This window comes from Poecilia latipinna, unplaced genomic scaffold, assembly GCF_001443285.1.
Source record: "Poecilia latipinna isolate Pla-1442-1.1 unplaced genomic scaffold, P_latipinna-1.0 Scaffold1545, whole genome shotgun sequence".
Classification (NCBI taxonomy): domain Eukaryota; kingdom Metazoa; phylum Chordata; class Actinopteri; order Cyprinodontiformes; family Poeciliidae; genus Poecilia; species Poecilia latipinna.
In genome coordinates, this window is record NW_015114161.1 from 102,465 (window position 1) to 125,835 (window position 23,371).

General features: G+C 40.9%; 1 protein-coding gene across 1 annotated transcript; it reads right to left on the bottom strand.

Moving 5' to 3' along the window:
• Positions 1-1,540: 1,540 nt before the first annotated feature.
• LOC106963546 (uncharacterized) lies at positions 1,541-21,933 on the bottom strand. The gene is made up of 8 exons (XM_015058514.1): positions 21,415-21,933; positions 13,910-14,715; positions 8,089-8,250; positions 7,063-7,216; positions 5,454-5,581; positions 4,672-4,793; positions 2,738-2,845; positions 1,541-2,084 (listed from the first exon to the last, which is right to left on the bottom strand). The coding sequence occupies exons 1-7, from the start codon at positions 21,491-21,493 to the stop codon at positions 2,749-2,751; spliced, it is 1,548 nt and encodes a 515-aa protein (XP_014914000.1). The 5' UTR covers positions 21,494-21,933; the 3' UTR covers positions 1,541-2,084; positions 2,738-2,748.
• Between the last annotated feature and the right edge of the window lie 1,438 nt (positions 21,934-23,371).

The window sequence follows — 23,371 nt, forward strand, 5'->3', positions numbered from 1 at the left end:
AACAGTCAGGAACATTAGTTCTTTAGTTTATGTTCATTGGGTGATGAAAGGCTGACTTTGTAGTTGTTTTTATTATATCTATTGCCAAAGGTTCAGATCTGAGTCCATCACTACACACAGATTTTTGGGCCTGATCACTGGTTTCCAGCTGTAATAGCTGAGCTGTGTGCTGATTCTTGATCATTCTTCTTTAGGTAAAAACAATGTATTACTTCTGTTTTGCTTCTATTCAGCTGAAGAAGGTTATGGCACATCCAATCAGTGCTTGAATGGGTAGTCACCTGGTGACATTGTAATGTAGAGCTGTGTATCATCTACATAGGAATGGTAACTTAACTTATTACCTGTAATAATCTGACTGAGCAGGAGCATGTAGATGTACTGTAGCAGACATTCCAACCCAGTCCTTCAGTTGCTTCAATAATATGTCATGGTCAGCAGGCTTGAATGCTGCACTGAGGTCCAACAGAGCCACCACTGTGGTTCTTCCAGGGTCCATATTTATGCAGGCAGCATTGAACACTTTGACAAGAGCAGCTTCATCTTCCAAACAATGACCAACCACTTGCTGGTTGGTCAAACAATGCTTTCAGACTAGATGCCTTCATACCAGATGAATGGAAGGCCACATGAATGCCTTCCATTCATCGAGTCTGATGAATGGAAGGCTAGAGATTGACCTGTAACTTTGCAATGATGATTTGTCCAGATTGTTCGTTTTTAGCAATGATTTGATAGCTGCTGTTTTCAAAGCTTGGGGAGAAACACTTAAAATGAGAGATTAGTTCTTATTTGTAGTAGATCAGATGCTGCGGGTGAGATATCGGACAATGCCACATTTCCAAAATTGTGTGAACAATGTCCGGTGGCTTTAAGCATAGGACATTTTTCTATTTTCAATCTAAAAACAGCTTACCTCCCAAACACACTTGTACGTGAGCTGACTGACTTTACGGAGGCATTTAAAATGCGATTCCCCACTTTGACCACTAGAGGGTACTGTGTTGTTTTTGTTCTTTGATTTTTGTTTGTTTTTTTTATCTTGGAAAGCGTTTCAATTTCATTCTGCAGATTAAGGCAACAAACCATTTACTCTCCACATTCTCATCATTGCTTTCTTTCATATTTCATTCTGTAATGTCACTGAAAGTTTTTCTCGTTTATCCCTAAAACTTTATGACATCATTACCATTGTTATGTCACCTTTTACACCATGGTGTGAAATTCATTTTTAATCAGTTTCCATTTGTCATGTTTGAAGACCAAAAAAAAAAAAAAAAAAAAAAAGCAGAATGAATTTTAATTGTACAGTGTTTGTGTCGTAAAACGCTATAAGACCTGACTGTCATAAAAGTTCCTTGAGCTATGAAAGAGTTCATGTTATTATTATAACAAGAATAATAACATGTCACTATTCTTATTAAAATCTTAGGATTATTTGACCAACTCATGGTATGTGAGTCTGGAATAAAACCAGGTGTGGCTCTTCTTCACTGAATCCAGGTTATGAAAAGAATACTGAAGCAGGTGCATCGTGGAATAAGCTTTAAAAATGTATTTGTTGACATTTTGAAAATGTTACATAAGGAAAAAAAAATAGCAGCTGGTTGTTTTCTGACAAGTTTTTGAACTCTTCCCGACCTGTTTGAGAACATCGGAACGTCGCAACAGAAAACCCGATTCCCACATCCTTTAATAATGCTTCACTTGCACGCGCTGTATACAAAAACAGCTGCCATTTGTCTGTAATGTATTTACCATATACCAAATGTAAAGATTATAAAGATATTTAAGCTTAGATTTGATAATAGATTGTAAAAACTGTACATTCTGCAGAAAATATATTATGACACAATGCAGTGGTACCGTCCGACTCTTCTTTGGACAGAGTAAAACACATAGAAAGTAAACCCCCTCACTCTGATGTCATTGTTACACATTGTCCCAGAGTCATCTCTTTCAACATTCTCCTCTGTCTTCTGTTTTCACACTCCTCTTCTCTTTTTTTCCTGTTTCCTTTAAGGTCTCAGAGTTTCTTGGTAGAACATCCTGATATCTTCTTCTCAGCGTGAGCCCATTTGGATCTGATGTTAACAGAAGACAAAGAAGAAGAATAACAACATACATTTATGTCAAACTGAAATGTAATTCGATTGTTGGTTGTGTGTGTATGCGCGTGCGTGCGTATGTGTGTGTGAGGGGGAGGGCGTATAGGATACAGGTTGTACAAGATCGATGAAAACATCTCATCATGTGTCACGGTGTCTGTTTGAACAATGGGTTTGACAAAGAACCCATGACTGGAAATCTTTCCACATTGTTTTATTTCAACCATTCTGTCACCAAAGTGGTAAATATGTAAATATGTAAATACATATTCAATAGGGCTGAGGTCGAGGCGGTTCTCAGAACATAATCTTGTCATGCTTGTCTGTTTCAAAAGTTCTGATGTGTGCTTGGGAAGTCACACCTCCAGTCACAGAATTAAGGTTGACTGACAGGTTTGACTGTGTGCCTTGTTAAAATGAATATTGTGTTCCTTTGCATAAGATCTAGGTGAATAAAATATGTTCTAAAAAGAAGAGGTACAAGGTCCAATCCTAAGGGAACACCACTGGTAATTATGGATGTCTATTCTGAATAGATTCTCCAACACACAGCCAGTGACTATGGCTTATTGCTGTTTTCTTCAGACATGACAAGAAATGGAAAAGTCAAAAAATAAATGTGTAACTACCTGGATGCTTACTAAAGCCAAGAGATGTCTTCTTGTTTGTTCTGGCAGCCCAAGGAAATCATGGAGTTCCTGTTTCTGGTAAGACATTTCGCTTGTTCTTCATCAGGCCTGCAAGGAAAATATTCGGGGTTAACAGCAAAATCATAACAAAAGCTATCTGTTGCTGTTCATCCTCATGTCACCAACCTTTAAAAAACAAATTTCACTTGAACTCTTATCATCTGCGCAAGAACTCGGCTGAAAGCTGCTAATGAATTTGTGGTATAAATGCCCAACTAAAATGTAGTGAACTGCTCTTTGATTTGGCATCCCTCCTGCTGTGATGCATGACTTAGCAGGCGGATGCTGCCCTTTCTAATGAATCCTGCACTGCAGCTATGTCTCACCAGGCTGAAATACTCCTCTGAGCATACCTAAAGTCTGACTCGCTGACCCCGTCCTTTGGTTCTCTGAGTTTGGACTGAATTCCAGGCAGGAGAGAGTGGCAGCAGCCCTCCCACCCTCTATGAGACTTCTTTGCTGTACAAGCTTTAAAGTAGCTTTAAAGTAAAGTAAAGTTCACATTTACTGAAACTCCTGGCCTCACAAGGAAAAATTAAGCTAATAGCTTCTTTTATCTCCACCTGCCAGGAAGTTGTCAATCTCTGTTTGCAGCCCACAAGTAGCTGAATGCCTTTCGTCCTCCCATGCCTTCTTCCATTAACTGCGGTCAAATGACACACATTCCTCCTGCTTTTTTTTAAACTGTTTTTCTTTTAGCAAACAAAGGAAATAAGCACATTTTTAAGGGGATTTCAGCAGCTGCTAGTCATGTCGGAGAAATATTGAATTCAAAATAAAAAAATACTAAGGCAAAATTATGTGGACTTTTGTTGTGGAAAAAAAACACAGTTGTAGCCGCATCATCACTTTCTTTTAGAATGTTTGAAGGTACAGCAGTTAGCATTTCAGTGTCTGATGGTAAAATGAACAGCAGGACAGCCATCTTCACAGGTTACTCAGAACAGAATGCAGAAAGTCGTCATATTCTGCACAATAAACACATTTATTTCAAAGCAATAGCTAATTTATCTGGTGCTTATGGTATAGTTATTTCTAATTCAGTTTGAAAAATACTTGATGATCCCAAAGAGAAATGATCGGTTTCTGTCATGCAAAGAGTTGTTGTAGATGTTAGTGGTTGTGGGCAGGAAGGTCGTCCTGTAGCAGTCAGTATTACAGTCAAAAGTCTCTAACTGAAGACGTTTGAATGAAGAAAGTGGTCAAAGTTGTCTGTAATGTTCTTCATTTCATCAAGAATTCTTCTTTGCATCATAATCTCTAGAGTTTCTAGAGCAGTCTCCCAGAACCAGAACCAGAATCGGTGTTTGTTGAGTGTTTTTTAGTACCTGGCTCTGGTGCTGCTGTCCCAACAGATGATGGTAGAAGAGATTACACTCTCCACAACCATTTCATAGAGGATACAATCACTGAGGGACTGAAGTTTTGGTAACACTTTATTTGACGGGGTGTGCATAAGATTGTCATGACACTCTCATAAACATGAAGGAGTCTTTATGAATGTTTATGACTGTTGTCATGAAGTGTCATTCGGTAAATAATGACACTTTTAATGCAAAGTTGCTTTAAAAGTTGCATTGAAAGTCCATTAAAAGTGCCAACTCTGCATTAAAGTGTCATTATTTTTAAAAATCATGCAAAGTGCTACTTGTGTTTTAATGTCTCCATCCATCCATTATCTTACACGCTTATCCTTTGTAGGGTTTATCCTTTGTAGGGTTGGGAGGGCTATTACTTTACAGTTTGGACAGAACAATGTGTTGTTTTAATGTCTCATATACAGTTACAATCAGAGGACAAATCAGAGTTTTAGGTACATATAAGCAGGTCACAGAGACACAACAGCCATAAAGAGTGCAGTAAATATTCCTCACCTGTAGAGCTGAGGACAAGACAACTTTAGTGAAGCAGATGTCAGTCCCAGCCCGCTCTGGTTCTTCCCTTTACTTTTTCTCACAAGGTCCTTGACTCGGCCCCACATGTAGTTTTCACTGAGCTGTACATTAAGACACACAACAAAAGGACAGCTGACTTTAAATGTGCTTTAGCTAACCACTGGCCATACAGCTGCAGCTTATTTCTAGTCCTAATTCTTCATTAAAATAGACTTTTTCAGCTTTATATCATGCTATAATGTTATTCCTTCATCAACAACAAGGAGCAGGAATGTTGCCCTGATTCTTTCATGCATGTTTTAGAAATCCTTTAATTTCCGAAGGCAACCATTCATCTGATTTCCACCTTTGATAATGAAGCTCCTACTCAGAGCTGAGGTTACTAAGTGTCCAAGCTTCCTCACAGAACAACCCTCCCCCGCGACTCCCCCACTCAGCTCCTTCAGACTAGCCAGCAGCAATTAGCAAACACCTGGTGGAACTGTGTGCCTGCTGACTAAGCACGTTATACAAGCTACTTCTCAGTTAAACATAGGTAAAAACGTTGTTAAAGGATCAATAGAGGCATCATGTTATGATGACTTCCTGAAGGCGGAGTTGCAGAAGGAGCAGGAGGTTTTAAAGAGACAGAGGCCCCATTTTATTTTGAAGTCAAATGTCTTAAGTCATAACTGACAATACACCCTGTGTGAGATATATATATCAAACATCAAAAACAACATCAAGAGTTGCGCCTGTGATCTGTTTACATGCACACTCACGCGGCCCGTCGGAGGACTCCTCTTTTCTGTGCTGTCTCCATGGAGACGGGGCTCCCTCTCGGCGTAGCTCCTTCGGTTTTGGCTTCTCCTCCATTCTGGGGTGGCTGACAAATCGTTACTACTCATGCCTGAAGTATTAATCACAGATAAGACACTTCTGTTACTGACTCTTCTAATATGTCATCCCACGAAACACTGCAACAACAAAAATTAACAGTCTAACAAATAATAATAACAATAGTAATAATAATACTTTATTTGTATAGCACTTTTAAAGTTTTAGACAAATGTTCAAATATTAAAGCCTTTTGATAAGAGTAAGTAACCTGAGTCAAGTTCCAGAGGGCATTAAAGGTCAACCAGCCCCCCCACCATCACCTTCTTCAAATCAAATGAAATTGATGTCAATCAACTTGTCTATGTTTTTGCTGCTTTGGCTTTGAAAATATTAATGAAATTTTAAAGGTAATTTTGATTTTGTAAAAGTGTGTGTGTGTGTGTGGGGGGGGGGGGGGGGGGGGGGGGTGGGGGGGCTGGTTGATCTTTTGACCTTTAAACTTTCATTAATATTTTCAAAGCTAAAGCAGCACAACAAACATAATTGCTGCACAAACGTAGTCGAGTTGATTGACATCAATTTTGTCTGATTTGAAGAAGGTGGGGGCTGGGCCTGGTTGACCTTTAATGACCTCTGGAACCATTTCTTAATATCTTTCAAATGAAACAAACAAAAACTTTTGCTGCACAAACGTTTGACACCATTTTTATCTGATTTGAAAAAGGTGGGGGAGGCGACTTCACTCAGTCAGGTAAGTAAGTGTTAACTAATGATTTTAACAGAAGACAATGAAGAGGCCTGTGTAATATTTAGAGGAACAGCATTCCTTCCTCCGCCTGTCACACATCGAGCTCTGGGAGAGCAAAGTGGTAGCTAGAGTCATAAATTATGAGCTCTTTTTTTATGTGATACCTGGCCATGCTTCCTCTGAGCGGCTTTGCCCTGAGATGACTCCACTCTGAGATAATCAGGGTGGACTGCAGAAACAGCTGTCTGGGTTTTGTTAGAAGCTGCTTTGTGTGAGTTGAGAAGGAAGGGATCAGTGTGAAGGACAGAGGCTAAAGGATACCTGCAGACATATTCTCCCCCACATCCATGTAGACACGGCTACTCCTAAATGAGTTTCAGTCAAACATGGCATTGGCTGAGATAAAGTAATGGAATCATTGTGCAACAAGGAGACTCGTAACATAACTGGAATCTAGCCAAGAAAAAAATAAAATAAAATTACACCTTCACTTAAGAATCTCAAAAAGATTCATTATAAAGCAAGCAGGTAAAATTCAGTCCAGTCTGCTACATTTGGACTCAGTAGATTATAAAATTTGTAATTAATTAGCAAAAAAAAGAGTTTAACTGAACTGCTTTATAATTTGAAATTGTACTGAAATTATTATTATTATTTTATTTACTTTTTTTTTTTTTGCATGTTGCCTTGAAATGACATTTGTTGTGAATTGGCGCTATTAAATTATTTGGTGTAAGGTTTATTCCACTAATTCGCTGTCTTTACTGACATCAGTTCCTGACCAGGATGTGTTCTCAGGTTACCTTTCCTGGCTGACAGCAGCAGGTGCCGGCTGACCTCCGGGATGGTGGACAGATCAGAGGAAGTACCACTCGGAGACAGAAAGTCACTTTTCGACTGCCAGTTCTGGAAGGCCAACATGGCAGAGCCACAGCTGCAATACCGCTGGAAACACTCCTGTATAAACACAACACACACACACACACACACACACACACACACACACATAGTGAGATAGGAAGAATAACTTAGAATAACTGAGCTTCTCTTCCCTCAGAGCTTGGTAGGTCTCATATGCAAAATAGAACTACTTTGTCCATTTCAGTTTAGAAACTAGAGGAGCACCGATTTATCAAAAGATCGGTCAGTACTTACATGTGAAGCTAATCTTATCCACTGATCTTATCTACCTCAACAAAGGTCTAAATATCAACCACTGTCCTGAGAGGTTTGACCGGTAGACCGGCCCACCAGGTCATGTCTGCAGGTTTGTAGTTAACAATAGTCACCCAACTCAACAACTTCCTTGCTGTATATCAGGATGATGACATTTCAGAGGAAAAAAAATTGGTATCAGCTAAAGTCGGAATCGATTAGGCTTTTTAAATATCGGTAAAAGGCGATCGGCCAGAAAACTGCAATCAGTACACCTCTAATCAAAGCTATATGCATATTTTCATTTACATGTGATTTAGCATATAGGGAGTGTTGAAAAAACTGTTTAAAGCTCAACATATTTAGATTTAAATTTTTATAAAAACATGGGACTAAAAGAAAAATTTTGTCCAAAACAAAACACTTTGCCCAAAACAATCAAAGTAGGCTCAGTAGTTTTCTTTCCAAATACCATGAAAAACTTAGAAGTTATTGAAGTTTATCTTTTATTGAGAATCACTGAAACAAATTAATACTGTTTTTCTTTTTCTTCTACTAAAGGCTAAGTACCGTAAAATTCATCCATCCATTATTCAACATGCAAACTTCATGCATGGAGACCCTGGGCCGGGACTCAAACCCAGCCTGAGAGGAATCAGAGAACATTCACACACCTCCTTGGTCTTTGTCATCCTGCTGTCCCTCTGCAGGCTGCAGACCTGCCTTCGCAGACGAAGGTTTACCTCCTGCAGACGAGCGATTTTTTCGAGCAGCTGGCAGATGTGCTCCAGGTAAACCAAACCCGAGCCCAGAGGACTGGGTCTCTGTTGTTGGGCCTGCAGAAACAGAATGTGTGCACATCAGACGAGATCACAGACAACCACAAGAAGACATGAAAGGAGGGGATTGGAAATGGATCGACTGCTCCCAGCCACAGAGAAGTAAACATAGAAGAAGACAGAGCATTTATGGTTTTACAGCACACAGGACCATTTCGCTCCATCCATCTTCACATCTACTCTGACCAGCTTCCCCGACCTTGTTGAAGAAAAATATCCCCATAGTATGATACTACCACCTCCATGTTCCACTAAGTGTTTTGTTCTGACTTATGTAAAGTGGTAGTTATGTGCCACACAGAGCAACACATCTGCTGTAGATCACACTTTTTATAGTCAAAGTGGCTTTTTGTTTGTTCCAAATGAGTTGTCTACCAAATGTAAAAGGAAAGAAAGGAGTTTTAAGTCTTGTCTTATCAGCTCTTTTTTTATGGCCCGGGCCCGGAAGGGAAAGTAACATTTTTCACACCACCAGCTACAGTGAAGCGGAGTGCAGAAAGTTACAAATTGTTTATATCACTATAAATCTGGTTCTACAAGTTTTGAAATTGTTTTTAGGTGAGAAATTAGACCTTTGTTTACCTTCCTTAAGCCTTGTCGTTCTGTTTATGTAACTTGTCGTACATATTATTGCAAAAATAGATAAATAAAAAATAAAACAAAAAATAAACCAAATTCATGATTCCCGGTTAATTGGTTTTATGAGTCCACCATTTTTTTTTCTCGTTGTAGTTTTGTTTAGTTATGCCAAAGTTGGAAGTAGACAAGTCAGAGTGTTCGATTCTAGAGTGTATTAACGCCCTTGATTCGTCACATCGCCCCCTTGTGTCAGAGCCTCTTAGAAGTGTCTGGTTAAAAGTTGTTTTTCTCTGGAAGACGCCCACAAAGTCCAGTTAAGGACGAGTGTGCTTCAGCAACCTCCGCCAGTAATTAAACAAAGCATTTTGACATTTTGTATTCCAGTGCAAAATGTCAAAATTTGCATAGAAATATGAAGAGAGAACACTAAATAACCTGTTTAGACAGTTTATCAGCAAAATCGCTGCTCTGCGAGTGAGTTTCACTTTAAATTAAAAAATAAATTCCTTTTCTCTCGACTTTAAAAAATCTTCTCTTCATGGTGGTCGCACAAGCTGAACACAGGCACTCTAGGCGATAAGAGGAAATCATGAGCAAATATTTATCCAATTATCAACATTCCTAAATTTGACCCAACAAAAGCAGGATATGAGTTCAGGCTTCCTATGCTGATGGTGCTGAAGCTGGAGTTGTGTTGGGGTGACGTCACTCTTTTCTTTTGACCTACAAATACTTCCTGGATCACAAAGTTCTTAAACAAGAACATCTGCACATGTTGTGTTTTACAACGATGGGGCGCCTTCAAAAACATTTAAATGTTTGCAAAGGAAGCAGCCCTTCTGTTAAAAGCACTTTATCACACAGGATCTCATGTCTGATGACAGCACAGAGCCTCTTCTCTGTTCACAGACAAGTCTGTTTCTCAAGTGAATTTTCCCTAATAAACACAAGGTTGAAATAATACATTAGATTCAGATATATGAATCCATCCATCCATCATTCCGTCCGTCCGTCCGTCCGTCCGTCCATCCATCTTCTTTCGCTTATCTGAGGTCGAGTTGTGGGGTATGAGCCTAAGTAAGGAGGCCCAGACTTCCTTCTCCCCAGCCACTTGTTCCAGCTCCTCCGGGAGAATCCCATGACGTTCCCAGGCCAGCCGAGAGACATAGTCCCTCCAACATGTCCAGGGTCTTCCCCGGGGCCTCCTCCCAGTGGGACGTGCCTGGAACACCTCACCAGGGAGGCATCCAGGAGGCATCCTGACCAGATGTCTGAGCCACCTCAACTGGCTCCTCTCGACATGAAGGAGCAGCAGCTCTACTCTGAGTCCCTCCTGGATGACCGAGCTTCTCACCCTGTCTCTAAGGGAGAGCCCAGCCACCCTACGGAGAAAACTCATTTCAGCCGCTTGGATCTGTGACCTCGTTCTTTCAATCATGACCCAAAGCTCATGACCGTAAATGAGGGTCGGAAGGTACATCGACCGGTAAATAAAGAGCTTCGCTTTTTGACTCAGCTCTCTCTTCACCACGACAGATTGGTGCATGGATATGAACACATTCTGCTGGTATCAAAGTTGTAGAGAAGATACAAACCTTTTTTAGTTATTGACAAACAAGCTACTGGCTTAATTCTGACTGGACACTGACTAGAATTAGTCCAGTTCACTTGCATTGCTAGGGATTCTGTCATGGACCAGGTTTTATGATATTTTAAAACCATTTAGAAGGGTTTAGAAGTTTAGTAACACTAAGAATGAACATGATGAGTGTATAGTAACTTCTGACAAGGACTGTTTTTCCTGCCAGAAGATAAGGCAAAGTGAGTGCGTGTGGGTCCGTAATTTGAGGAGTGTTGGGTCTCCCACCGGTCCTACTCATACTTCCTCAGAGACCACTGAGGGACCCACTGCTTGGAAGGAGAAATGGCATTAAGGAGGAGCGCCTTTTCTGTGCAAAATGAGCAATCCCACTGCAAACAAACAGACACACCCTGCTCTGCTTCCTCAAGCCTCCAGTTAATTGCGTTGAGTCATGGGGTAGTCATTGACAGAACCTCTGAGGAGACCACCAGACCCAAAGCTGCAGCTCAGAGATGAGACAGGAAGCAACCAGGATGAAGTAGGACACTTCACAATAAGTGCTTATCTTCATAAGTAAGATGTTATTCAAAATGACGAAAACACGCGTAGCACTGGGATTGCTGAAGATCACAGTACAGACACGCTGTATGCTGAAGCGTCAGTTAGACAACAACGAGGTAATAATATTACAATATTTTCTCACACTTTGTACCGTAAAGGAAATGCAGTCACAACACAGCTACTTGGTCAAGGTTTTAAACGTAAGCAACATGTGCAAAAGTTCAGTGGTAGTGCAGTCGTTTTCAACACGTCTGAAGGATTATTTGCTTCTACTTACAGGCAGAAGTTTTGAAACTAGGAATGTTAAATTCTCACATTATATCAGCAACGTTATCATTGGTAGACACACCAGTAACTCCTGTTTAATAACTATTCCAAATAATCTGAGTGAATTTATTTTTTGGTCCTTCTTCTCTGAAGGCATTTTTTCTTAAAATATCTGCTTTAATCAGAAACATTGGTGTCCAAATTCTTGCAACTCAGGCCAGAATGCCAAAGTTGAAAACAATCAGGGGGCCATGTTGCTCTTCTGACTTGAAACGCAAAACAATTCCTTTTTTAAATACTCGTTAATTGATTAAACATGCAATATTTTAATGAAGCAAAGTGACAAATGTTTTGTCTTAATAAAAGGCAGACAGTGTCCAAACTTTATGGGTAATGTTTTTTAGTTTGTATGGTCTAGAAAATCTCTTATTTTATTCCCAGCCACAAAAAGGAAAACTTTCTTAAAATAAAAATTATTAATAGAATAAATGTGGTCTTTTTTTAAAGTAAAAAGTTGCTGGTTATAATGAAAATATTTGAATATAATTAAAATACTTTGTGCCTTCTGCTTCCCATTAAAGAAGAAATTAAATTTGTAAAGAATTAAATTCTCGTGCTAAAAATGTTAAAAAGTTCCTGGAGGGTGAAATTTGGAGCATTCTCATTTCTGATTTTTAAGAAATCCCAAGCAGCCGTTAAACATTAATTATGCTGCGAAACAAAACAGGCAGAATTTTTTACACACATGGATTCATTTAAATCTGTGGGACTCCTAAATTAATTACTAAATTATTTATACTTTATATGTGAACTGTTCTGTAAACAGTTCTTTCTTATGCTTTTTCAATCTGTTCATAGGGCATAACTGTGTTTCAAAAATACAGACATGGAGAGAGAAGCCCTATTTTAAGCTTCATGTGTCAGCTAATTGAACCAAACCACATCTGGGCTTTATGTGGGCTCAGTTTGGGGAAGCTAGCAGAATCATTGACAGTATTGCTGCAAGTCAGAACGGAGCCCCGCTTGCTCTGGGCCCCCTTTCACAGCTTCTAACCCACTGTGTGATCTCCAGATCAGAGGCGAAATAGTTAACGCCAACACCCTCAATCTATTTCAGTTGTTCCAAAACACACTCAGGAGTATAAAGAACATCTGTGGATCCCAGCTGGAAAGTGTCTTCTTTATTTGTTAAGCCTGGGAGGTCAATAAGTCAATAAAACAAACAAACAAAAAAAACAGCCCTTAAACTAAGTTCAAACTAACCACAATGAAAATGAATGCCAAGACTGAGATAAACAAGTCCATATGACCACTGTTGCTGCCTGGCAGTGAGAAAAATATGCACTCAGTAATGCATCCAGATTTTGAATTATGAAGCTTTCTGTGGTTTTATAATCAATTTACTCCCATTCTAAGAAATTCTATATGACTGAACACACAGTGGAAAGTGCAGTAACACTTTATTTGAAGGGGTGTTCATAAGACTGACATGACACTGTCATAAACATGACACCCGTTATGAAAATGAAGGAGTCTTCATTCGATAAATAATGACACTTTTATTGCAAAGTTGCTTTACAAGTTGGATTAAAAGTTCATTAAAAGTGCTAACTTTGCATTATTTCATAAATTTATACACTTTAATGCAAAGTTGGCACTTTTAATGGACTTTTAATCCAACATATAAAGCAACTTTGCATTAAAAGTGTCATTATTTACTGAATGACACTTCATGACAACAGTCATAGACATTCATAAAGGCTCCTTCATGTTCGTGACAGCGTCATGTCTTATGCACACCCCATCACATAAAGCGTTACCGAAAGTGCTTGAGTTTCTATTTTACTTTTAATTATCTGATGATGGGGGCCACTAAGCATTCTGTACTAATCATTTTTTTCATAAGCCCCTCACCCCAACAGCAGCTGTCCCAGGGAGTTGCCTCTCTGGTGCCTCCTGGAAGCTATCAAAGAATTCTTATCTCTGTAAATATGCGAGTAATTTGAGATATTCAACACCTACTGGATACACCAGGATTGGCTGCCAACCTCAGGGCTCGAAAAATAAGGAGGGTTGAGAGAGGGAAAGGCCTACCGGTCATCAACAGTATCACTTTGCCAAATCTCCAGTACCTCAACAAACTCAGTAAAGTGCTGCATCATACTCAGCTAACTGGCTCTGTCCGAGGGACCAGTAGGTTCTCGTGTTTCACTTCGATCGATGTGAAGAAAGGCCTTCAAACTTGGCATTGTTTCAACTGCCTTCGAGACTCAGATGTTCTGTACCTTCTGTTAATAATCCTTCTCCAATCTGTCCCTCTCTGTGAAACAACAACGGGGATTCATGCGGAACGTTTGCTCACATTCTTCCCTGTAATAGCTGCTGGTAATGAAAGACGTCCTCACAGCCTTGCTGGGATGTTTTCAGGAACATCAAACAGTTGAACGTGACTGTGCAACTTCGACAGCTGCCAGGTGCTCTCCCACAGACCCATCCAGAGAGAGCCAGAGAACAGGCATCCCACAGAAAAACATGACATGATGACTCTGAGACCTCTGAGTAAGAAGAGTTGGGCTGTTGTCACATAAGCAGTTCATCCACTTTAGAATATGAAGAGTTCCCATGACCTGGATAGATGGATGGATAAACAAATGAGGGTTTTCTTACCTCACTGAGCTTACAGCATGCGTCCATGTAGTCCTCCAGACTGTCCCTGGTGTCACTTCTCCTTAGAGACTCAGCTTTTATATCCTCGTCTGTCTCATCCTTACATTGTGCTGGTAAGAATTCGTCTGCAAGTTGTACGCTCTCTGAGCTGTTTTTATCATCTGACGAGATTTTATCATCACGTTGTTCTGATTTTTCGCAGACATCTTCAGAGGTAAGTCCTGCAGCATCACTTTGGTCCATTTCCTCACATATATACAGTTTCACTGTCACAACTGAAGGGTCAAAGTCCTCTCTGTCGGTGAACACGTCGTCTTGGGTGTCCACTGTTGAATTCGTGCTAGTCTTTAAGCAGTTTGCCTTCTTGGAGTTTTGGTACTTTGTAACTAGTGCATCGGGGGAGGAGGTAGAGTCGGAGTCCAGGTTACAGGAGTGACAGGAGGACTCTCGACTGTGGATCGCAAAGCTCTTTTCTGAGCCTGTGGGGGTAGACGGAGAGTTGGCTCCGCTGGGCAGTTCCACTCCAGAGTCCTCGGATTCAAACTTGTACGGCCTGGAGAGATGAGGGTCCGAGAAAATGCCCGGTAGGTATCCGGTGCCAGAATCCGTCCGAGGCTTGTCTTCAGGATGGGAGTTTACCTCCGAGGCCTCGCCTGGGTCTGGAGTGTTGTGTTCAGAAACTGATGCTGCAGAGAGAGTGGAGACAGAGTCTTCTGCCGTCCGGAACTTTTCATTGAAGTTGTTTAAGAGCTTCATTTTAGTCAGCACAACGTCACTGTCCAGAACTGCGTTCCTGTCTCCTTTCCCTGGTAGACAGAGACAGCAAAAAACATTATTTCTGCTCCAGCTGAACAAAACCTCTTCAAATGTGTTCTCTGTTCTTATTTGTTCATTGAAATAACTAAAAAAAACACACAAAAATCACAGCAACCAAACATTTATTTGGAGAGCGACATGACTGTGTTCCAGTTTGAAAAACTATTGGAATTATTTAACTCTCATCAAGTAATTTAACTACTTCTACAAACTGATACTATGGCATTTCTCTGCACTTTATGAAATAACCACTACAAAAACATATCTACCACAAGTCTTAAGTCATATCAAGACATTTAAGTCCCTCGTCGAGTCCCAATCATCCCAGTCATTTGACTAAATATGTAATTTAATTTAATAATCATTTTAAATGTGTTTTTGTTGCCAGATCAAGCAGCAAAGAGATAAGGAACATGAAAAACATCAGGAAATGGTGCGCCAGTTTTGCTTTTTTACTGTAAATATTAACAAATCATTCATTGTGAACAGAGAAAATACTGGCAATGTTACCATGAGTCATTTTGGAAAGAAAATAAGAACCTCCGATGTGATTTTAGAGAAGACGTTTCATTGTTGGAATCTCTCTCGATATATTTGTTATAAAAAGAGCCACTTCTGAGTAATCGCGTTCATAGCAGTTGTTGGACATTTGGGTTTTTCTTGCTCAAATCTTGTTCTGCTCACAAGAACCTACTCTGACTTTAACAACTACAAGCTATTTATACAAGATGCAGCACAAACATAGAGATTTCGGCTTTTCACTAAAGCAGAAATACTCACAAATCCACTCCAGCCTGAAACTAAAACTTTCTTTACTTTTGTTGTCATTTATTCAGCAACCATCAATGGACGTCAGTGGATACCCGAGGGCACACCGAGGTGAATTATCAGTAAAAGTGACGTATGAACGCGTAGAAAATACATCCCACAATCCACAGAATTCAAGAGTGTTTATATTAAGACAGACATAGTGAACAGAAACTGCCTCCAAGTTTTGGCCTGCAGTGCATGGCAGCATGCAGGGATGGTATGGGGATAGTTTGGACTGTGGAAATAAGAGAATGACAATCTAATTCACTTTTATTCCCAGGATGTTTCCAGCAGAATTAATGAAATTAAGCACTAAAAAAAAACAACAAAAAAAAAACTCTAATCTTGCCTTCTGTTCTCTCCCGTCACACTTCCAATCAGCCCAGGTGCATTGTTCCACATTCCCTCTCCCAAACACTTCTGCTGCTCTCACTCTTTGCTGGTTCCTCCTGTTATTGTTGCTTCCCCGAAGATTCCCTGCTGTTCTTTTACCACAAATTCCCGTTTTCATTTGGCTCTGGCTCCTTGTGTTTCCCGTGTTTTTGTAACTTTGTTTTTTCATCCATTTTTTTATTTTTTTTTATTAAATACCAACAGCTATTCGATGCCTCTGCCTGCCACACATCATGACATTCCTGCCCAAAGCCATTACCTCACCTTCAATAATGATTCAATAAAGTGAGCAACAACATTTCATTTCCCTTTTGGGGTCAATGAATCATTCTCAAATTTAAGTGAGGTGATGAAAAATAGAAAACAATGATGGAATCTTCCCTGTTTTTGCAACGTGGGTGTTCATACAGGACAAGAGTGTGGCGTTGACCGGACAGAACGTCTGAGCCAAGACGAATGACCGCCATGCAGAGAAAATATAGCTTTGAGCTCACCATCAGACGCAGAGCCATCTATTATCTGTTTTTATAATAGACGGCTCTGCCTCTTGTACTCAATGCTGAATTCAAAACTATATTTTCTTTGGATCCTCATAACATAAACTCATAACATAATCTCATTCAAACACTAGAAAAGGTGCAGTCTGAACTAAGTTTTTTTTTCTTTCTCTCTCTTGCTTTGTCTGCCACATGTTGCTCCACAAAACTCCTGTTTCCTGTTTTTGCCCGATGATAGGAACAAAAAAAAAAAACAGCTGAATGATTGTATGTTTTTTAGGTTGGTACTTTAGCAGCTGGATTGTTGTTTTTCTTTTTCTTTTTCCAATGACCTCACTGGTCACATTGTGTGAAGTATCCAACATGTGTTTGTCTGTACAGTGGCAGAAATTAGTGTTTACCATCTGCTGATGGCCACGCCGTAATGTACAGAGATTAAAACGCAACAAAGATAGCTGCAGATACAAGACTCCAGCGTTAGAGAGACTCTTGAAGCCAGACAAAGACTTTTGGAGCTTTTTCTGTCTTCCTGACACGAGATATCAAGACATGTCTGTTCTTGTGAAACCCCAGCAGACTGAGAAGGGGAGCAGGTTGCCTTTAATTACACGTTGAAGTCATCCGACCAGCCGGTCTGTGTAATCTGACTTCTCGTTATTGTGACACAATCCTCGTGTGTCCCTTCAATCCTTTTCGTGCGATCATCACCTGCTGCGCAGGTGTTCCCCTGATCTGGTCATGCTCATCCCTCACAAACGGCACACCAGGAGATATTCTGTCCTGTAATCGTGAGCACATGCTGACTCAGCTGAGTTCCAGTCATGCGTGTTTGACTGAGCTCCACACAACGTATATCATCAGAGACGGTCCGCCTCCCCCCCCCCCAACCTGTCGCCCCGACCCATCCTAAAGCCTGGCTTCTGTCTGAGAACATCCGTCTGCCGTTTCCCCCCTCAGATTCATTTCACATTCCAGACCGAAACTGGTGGATTCGGCACGGTTTAAGGAGCGGGTGGATTGACCTGTTGTCTTCTGCTGATGCCTCGGGTTCATACTTCATGAGAAAAACACTTCAATGATGCCTCCAGGGCTGGAGGTAAAACACACCCTTCGTAAAGGGGCTAAAAGGGGTCAGGAGGAGCTGGGAAAGAACCTGACACTCAGGCTGGGAAAGTTAACTAAGCTCTAAGATAAACACCACAGGTCGAAACAGCATTAAATTAAACTAGTTAATATATATATATATATATATATATATCCAAAATAACCAATGTTTCTGGATGATTAATCATCCCAGAAGTTATCGGGATAACCGATAATATTGTTGTTTTGAGACAATTTGCCACTAATATAATGACATAAATAAGTAATTCCACTAATTATACCTTTTAACAATATTCTCATACATGTCTGACAAACATGTATAAGAATACGTGTTTGTATTCCTCTGGGGTTTAATGGAGATGACGATAAAAGTTATGGTTAATAAAAAGTGTCGGTCACTAATCAACAGCTGGTTGCTACAACACATCTGTTCAGCTAGGCTATTAAACTGAACCCAAGAATGTATTAGAATCATGTTCTAATACATCACAGCGGCACTCAGCATTAAATCAGCAGTAGTGGAGGTAGCAGTCTAAACCACGCTGTCAGCCACAGCTGCACCCCGACATGAGGTGTAGCTGGGATCATGAGAGTAATGTCATCAGCACTGAGGATGATAGCCAGACTCCCTCCCACTTATCAAAGTAAATGCACGACCCCAGCACTGCTCTGTCCTGCCAGACACCACTATGATAAGACAGGAATGTGCAGGAGCATTGTAGCTTCAGTCAAACACTCCTTGGGAATAATTCCCTCTAACAGCTCAAGAGGGAAGTAGCTCATCCCTCAAAGTAAAGGCCGAGACAATGCTGCCGCTGTTCTGCCAGCCACTAAATGTTTTTGGAGGACGCTCTTAGAGAAATTCTTGAAAACTAAACTTGTCATAGAACAGAAGCGCCGTCACAGGCGATTGTGTCAGGTTAAAGTTTGGAAAAGGCCTCGACCGGCTTCTTCCTGTGTCCTGTTTGATTAGTGGTGGTTGATGGTGGGTCCAAATGCAGAACAGCAGAGGCACTGAGTAGATCGAGATATTTAATGAAAATCTTTTTAAAAAAAACAAGACATACGGAAACCACAGGGAGCCAGGGCAGAACAAAAACCATAAATCCAAGAGAGAAAGCCAGCAAGGAGACAAGGAGAGAAACAGGAGCTACCAGCCAGGAGTGAATGAAGGAGGTGTGATTAAATACTGGGAGAGTGAATGATGGAACAATGGATCTGGGCTGCAGAAGGAAGGCTGACCGGAGGGAGAGAGGGAAAGAGGAAGAGGAAGTGACACAGGCGGTGAGGGAAAGAATACTGGGGACTAGGAAATGAATCTAACAAAAATAATGACAGAAAAACATTTAATAAAACTAGAGAACCTAAGAAAGGACGAGACACAAGAAACAAACAGAACTAGAATCACTAGCAAGAAACTGAAGTAACAAGGCAGAACTAATAGAGACAAGAAGCTAAGGAGCATAAATGATCACAAAACCAAATAAACCTGAGATCCTAACACCCTGAATGTGATCTGCGATGAAAACAACAATGGAGACACAGGAGTTGTCCTCACAGCTGCACCGTACGCAGCCGTCTGCACAATAGCCCTTTCTTCTTGCTCTAAGAAACACGGCAAACAATGTGTCTGCTGTGGAGCAGAGCAAAGGGGCTCCCGATCGGCGGCAACAATGAGCAGATTTACTACGCCTCCCACTGCAAGGCATCTGTGGGATTTGCTCTGCAGCAGGTGTGGGGGGGCTCCTACTGTAAATAAGCTGACAGTGATATCTGAGTGGGTCTCAGCTGCGGAATGCAGAGCAACCTGATGCCGTGATAAGAAAGCTCGGTGTGCTGCTGCTCGCTTTTCATACAAACCACGGCTGCTTTGATTTTGTTGGATCTTTAGTCGCCCAGGTGAGACGATGAAGAGCTACCTCTAAGTTACAGCACCGACCCGGGCAACAGGCAGCAGTAAAAATAAGTCAGTACAAATCTCATAAATTACTAGGTCACAGAAGGACACAGGTGCACTGATCAGGATCTGTCGTTTGCAATGAATTGTTGGAAGTAAACATTGGGATGAAAATATGAAGATTTCAAGATTTCAAGCTCAAACTGCTTCTAGCAATGGGAAACCATGAAAGCTTCTGTTTTATGAATGCAACCTGGTTTTATAACACGCCCCACGAATTCGCCTTTGACATAAAACTGAAACTGAACTAAAGTTTTGCAAATGAAGCCTCAAGTCTGAGCTGCAGTCTTGTGTGTGCGCGTGTGTGTGTGTGTGTGTGCGTGTGCGTGTGTGTGTGTGTGAAAGAAGCTAATGGTTTGTCGGTACTCTACAGCCTCGCAGCAGCAAAAGTCTACGCTGCCTTTCAATGGTTAAAGCATGAAATGCTAAATCAGCTTATCAGTAGAATTACATCTGGAAGAACTTGAGCGCAGACTAAGTGGTTTTCGACTTCCTTACACTTAACACTTCAAACTGGGACTTGGTCGTTCTCTGGCCTCTCTGTGTGATTTCTGAAAGGACACAAATTCAACCCACTGCTGCTCCTGTTTGGAGCTGCTAAGTGAGGTCGATATTAACGGGGGGGGAAACCCCCCTTAATATCAGGCGTATCAATTTTCTGAATTTTGGGAGATTGGTGATCGGCCGATACTTACACGTGAAGCCAAACTTATCTACCGTGGCAAAAGTCTAAACATCGACTGCAGAAAACTGCGATCAGTGCATCCCTTCTGGATACCATCCTGTAAACAACCATTTCTATGCATAGAGGATAATATTGGCCCAGCTTGAGTTCTAACCCTCCTCATGTCCCGCTTCACTCCACATCCAGGTGGCTTAATTTCTTAAAGCTCAAACCAGTTCAGAACAGGATTTTCAGTCATTCTGTTGAGTATCTGCTGCTGTTGGTCACTGATGACTTAGTTTGGACCAAAACCTCAGCTGTTGGACTCACAGTTGGAGGAATTCACGGTCTAATTAAAGCCTTGGAAGGTGTCAAACCAGCCCAAATCATCTCCCTCCACCGCCGTGCTTGATATATGTTTGTGCTGACATGCTATATTTGGTTTTTGTTAACTGAACATGTTTACCAAAGACTGTAGAGTCTAAGTTGGATCCCTTTACTGGGACATCTGCTTACTGGGATGATTTCCAGCTGTGTTAAATATGAATAATCTTCAACTTATGTGTGTGGGGTAACCTGTACGCAGCAACAAACTCCTACTGTCATCCAGGAGTTAACATGTACCAATGAGTCAATAGTGGCTGCTACCTCCCCCCTGATAAATCAGACAGTATGACAGAAAACATCTGGCTGCAGGTTGTTAAAGCTCTGACACACTCGGGTGAATCTCTGTCTTCCCTGCATACTTTTTGTCTGTGACGTTTGATGCCGTCGTCCTCCAGATCGTCCGTCCTTTCCTGTCCCACTAAGGAGGAGGAATCCACATCTGTTTTTCTTTTTTGTTATATTGTGGCAGCCACCTCACAAACTGTGCTTGCAGCTCACAGTTTTCATGGGAGTAGGAATAAAAAAGGCCAGAGAAGTTTTTATGACCGCCAATCTGCTTTTAAAGGATTTCTGTGGAAACAATAGGAGCGAAAATCCCGAGACTCTCTTCATACTGCGTCTTATGAATTAAAAGAAAAGCTGCTGATCTCAGTCGACTACATCACTGAGTCCGCATAAGTTCTTAGTCATCTTTAAAAACAAGAGCAACAAAGGCACCGCAGGGTGCTAATCGTGTTTAATGAGACATTACAGAGCTCAGAGAGGATGAGTCTGCAGGTAGTTTAGGATCATGACGAAAGAAATGAAATGAACTCCCTTTAAGGAATTACGACTGTAAAGACATATCTCTGAGGAAGGAATTGAAAGATTATTTTACCTTTTCTCCAAGGAGCCAGAATTGAGAAAGATCTCTGCCAGCTGATGACCAGCCCTGCCTTTTTCCTTTTCATACTCATGTTGCTAAAGGACTTGCTTTTGTAAAAAAAAAAAAAAAAAAAAAAAAATTACAATAAATAAATAAATAATCAAATTTTAGATGAAAAAAAGATTAAATTTTCTCAGATATTCCTCATTGGGCTTCAGCTGTGGAAGAAAGGCATCTCCTTCAGTGAGGAGGCTGGTTGCTGGAATGCCAGGAGCGGCTCGGTGATCTGTGGCTGGGAGCGGGAGCAGCCCTTCAGCTGAGCTGTACAGAGGGGGGCAGGACTCCGGCAGCCGGCAGGAGGAGGGAACATCTCTGAACAGCACCGACTTCTCCTCAGCCCAAAAGAGGAACAGAAGAAATCAAAAATAAATCTTTTCACTTGAGTTGCTGTTGTGAGGGCATCCAGGCACCTCTGGCACATTTTTGGAGGCTTCCTAGCTCCGTAAACACGGAGAAGATAATAGAGCACAACAGGAAACATGTCTAACCCACTAAATAGGTTAATTACTTTAGCTGTCAGAGGAATTTCATACTTTTATGACTCTTGGAAGGATTCTACCACAAGCCCTTCCTCTTCTCCTCTACCTCCTCTCTCAGCCTCCATAGCGCCCTCCTCTGTCACGTCAATCCTCTTCACCACGGCCCTGTCCCGATAGTTCTCATGTCACACTTCCGTCAACTTTGTAACTGGCAGCCATCTTGGTAGGCAGTTGATATGGAGTTGCTGTGACAACAGCAAAGCCACAAGCTTAGAACTAGCTCTTGCCTCATTCCTAATCTACAAACAGCGTACGTATTCTTCGTGTTCTCTAGGTAGTTAACTACATCGTAGTGGGAGATCGGCAGCAGTTTGTCCACATCGTCTGACGTGTTTTTCATTGCCGTCTGATACGGATCAATCCTGACAGTTTTGTTCATGTATCTTTATCTCACACAACGGTGAAGAGTGTCTTCTAAAGGTGGCACAGATCACTTCTGCTTCAGACTTGTGGGAACTATATGTTCTAAGTTCTGGTCTTTTGCCCCGCCCCCTTTGCGTCCTCGTCCCCACTTCAGCTGAGCTCACCTCCAAGCGGACTTCAGCAAAGTGTTATACCCACAATTCATCGATTAATTTGATATTTTGAATTAAAAGCATCAGAATATGCCAATATTCACAGAGCTAGCTGTATCTGTCACAAAAAAAAAATCAGCTTTCAAATGTAAAGTATTGAAATTATTTTTGTTTTAATACTGTGCGTGTGAATATCAGATGTTGCTTTCCTCTAAATGAATTCCTTGTAACATTTCTTACTGTTGTTTCACATTCAGACACTTGCTGACTAAACCAACATAGCAATGTGACCTTTTCAACATCCATCCATCCATCCATCCATTTTCTTTACACCCTTGTCCCTTAGTAGGGTCAGGAGGGTTGCTGGTGCCTATCTCCAACGTTCCGGGCGAGAGGCGGGGTTCACCCTGGACAGGTCGCCAGTCTGTCACAGACCTTTTCAACATTTTGTTGCAATAGTCTCTCACAGCAGTGTATGTATTTTACTTGTCAGTTTTCCAACACAAAGTAGAATGGAAGATAATACGCAGGTCTCGTTGTTATTTTAGCTATAAAACTCTGACAAGAGTGACCATTTTCTTTTCTTTTCTTCTGTTTTTCCTATGTGACAAACCGCCTGTATGGCACTACAAGACAACACTGGAAATCTGCTTAGAGGCATGTGACGTCTGAATGCTATTGGCTAAGCTGAATTTTATTGAGAAGTAATAAAAGGGTCTGAATGCATATGCTCAGATTTTCACTTTTGTATTTGATTTTTTTTTTTTTTTTTTTTTTTTTTTTTTTTAAAAAAAACAAAATTTTTTTTTTTTTTTTCTTTTTTTTGTGGCCTTCCCCAAAAAAAAAAAAAAATTT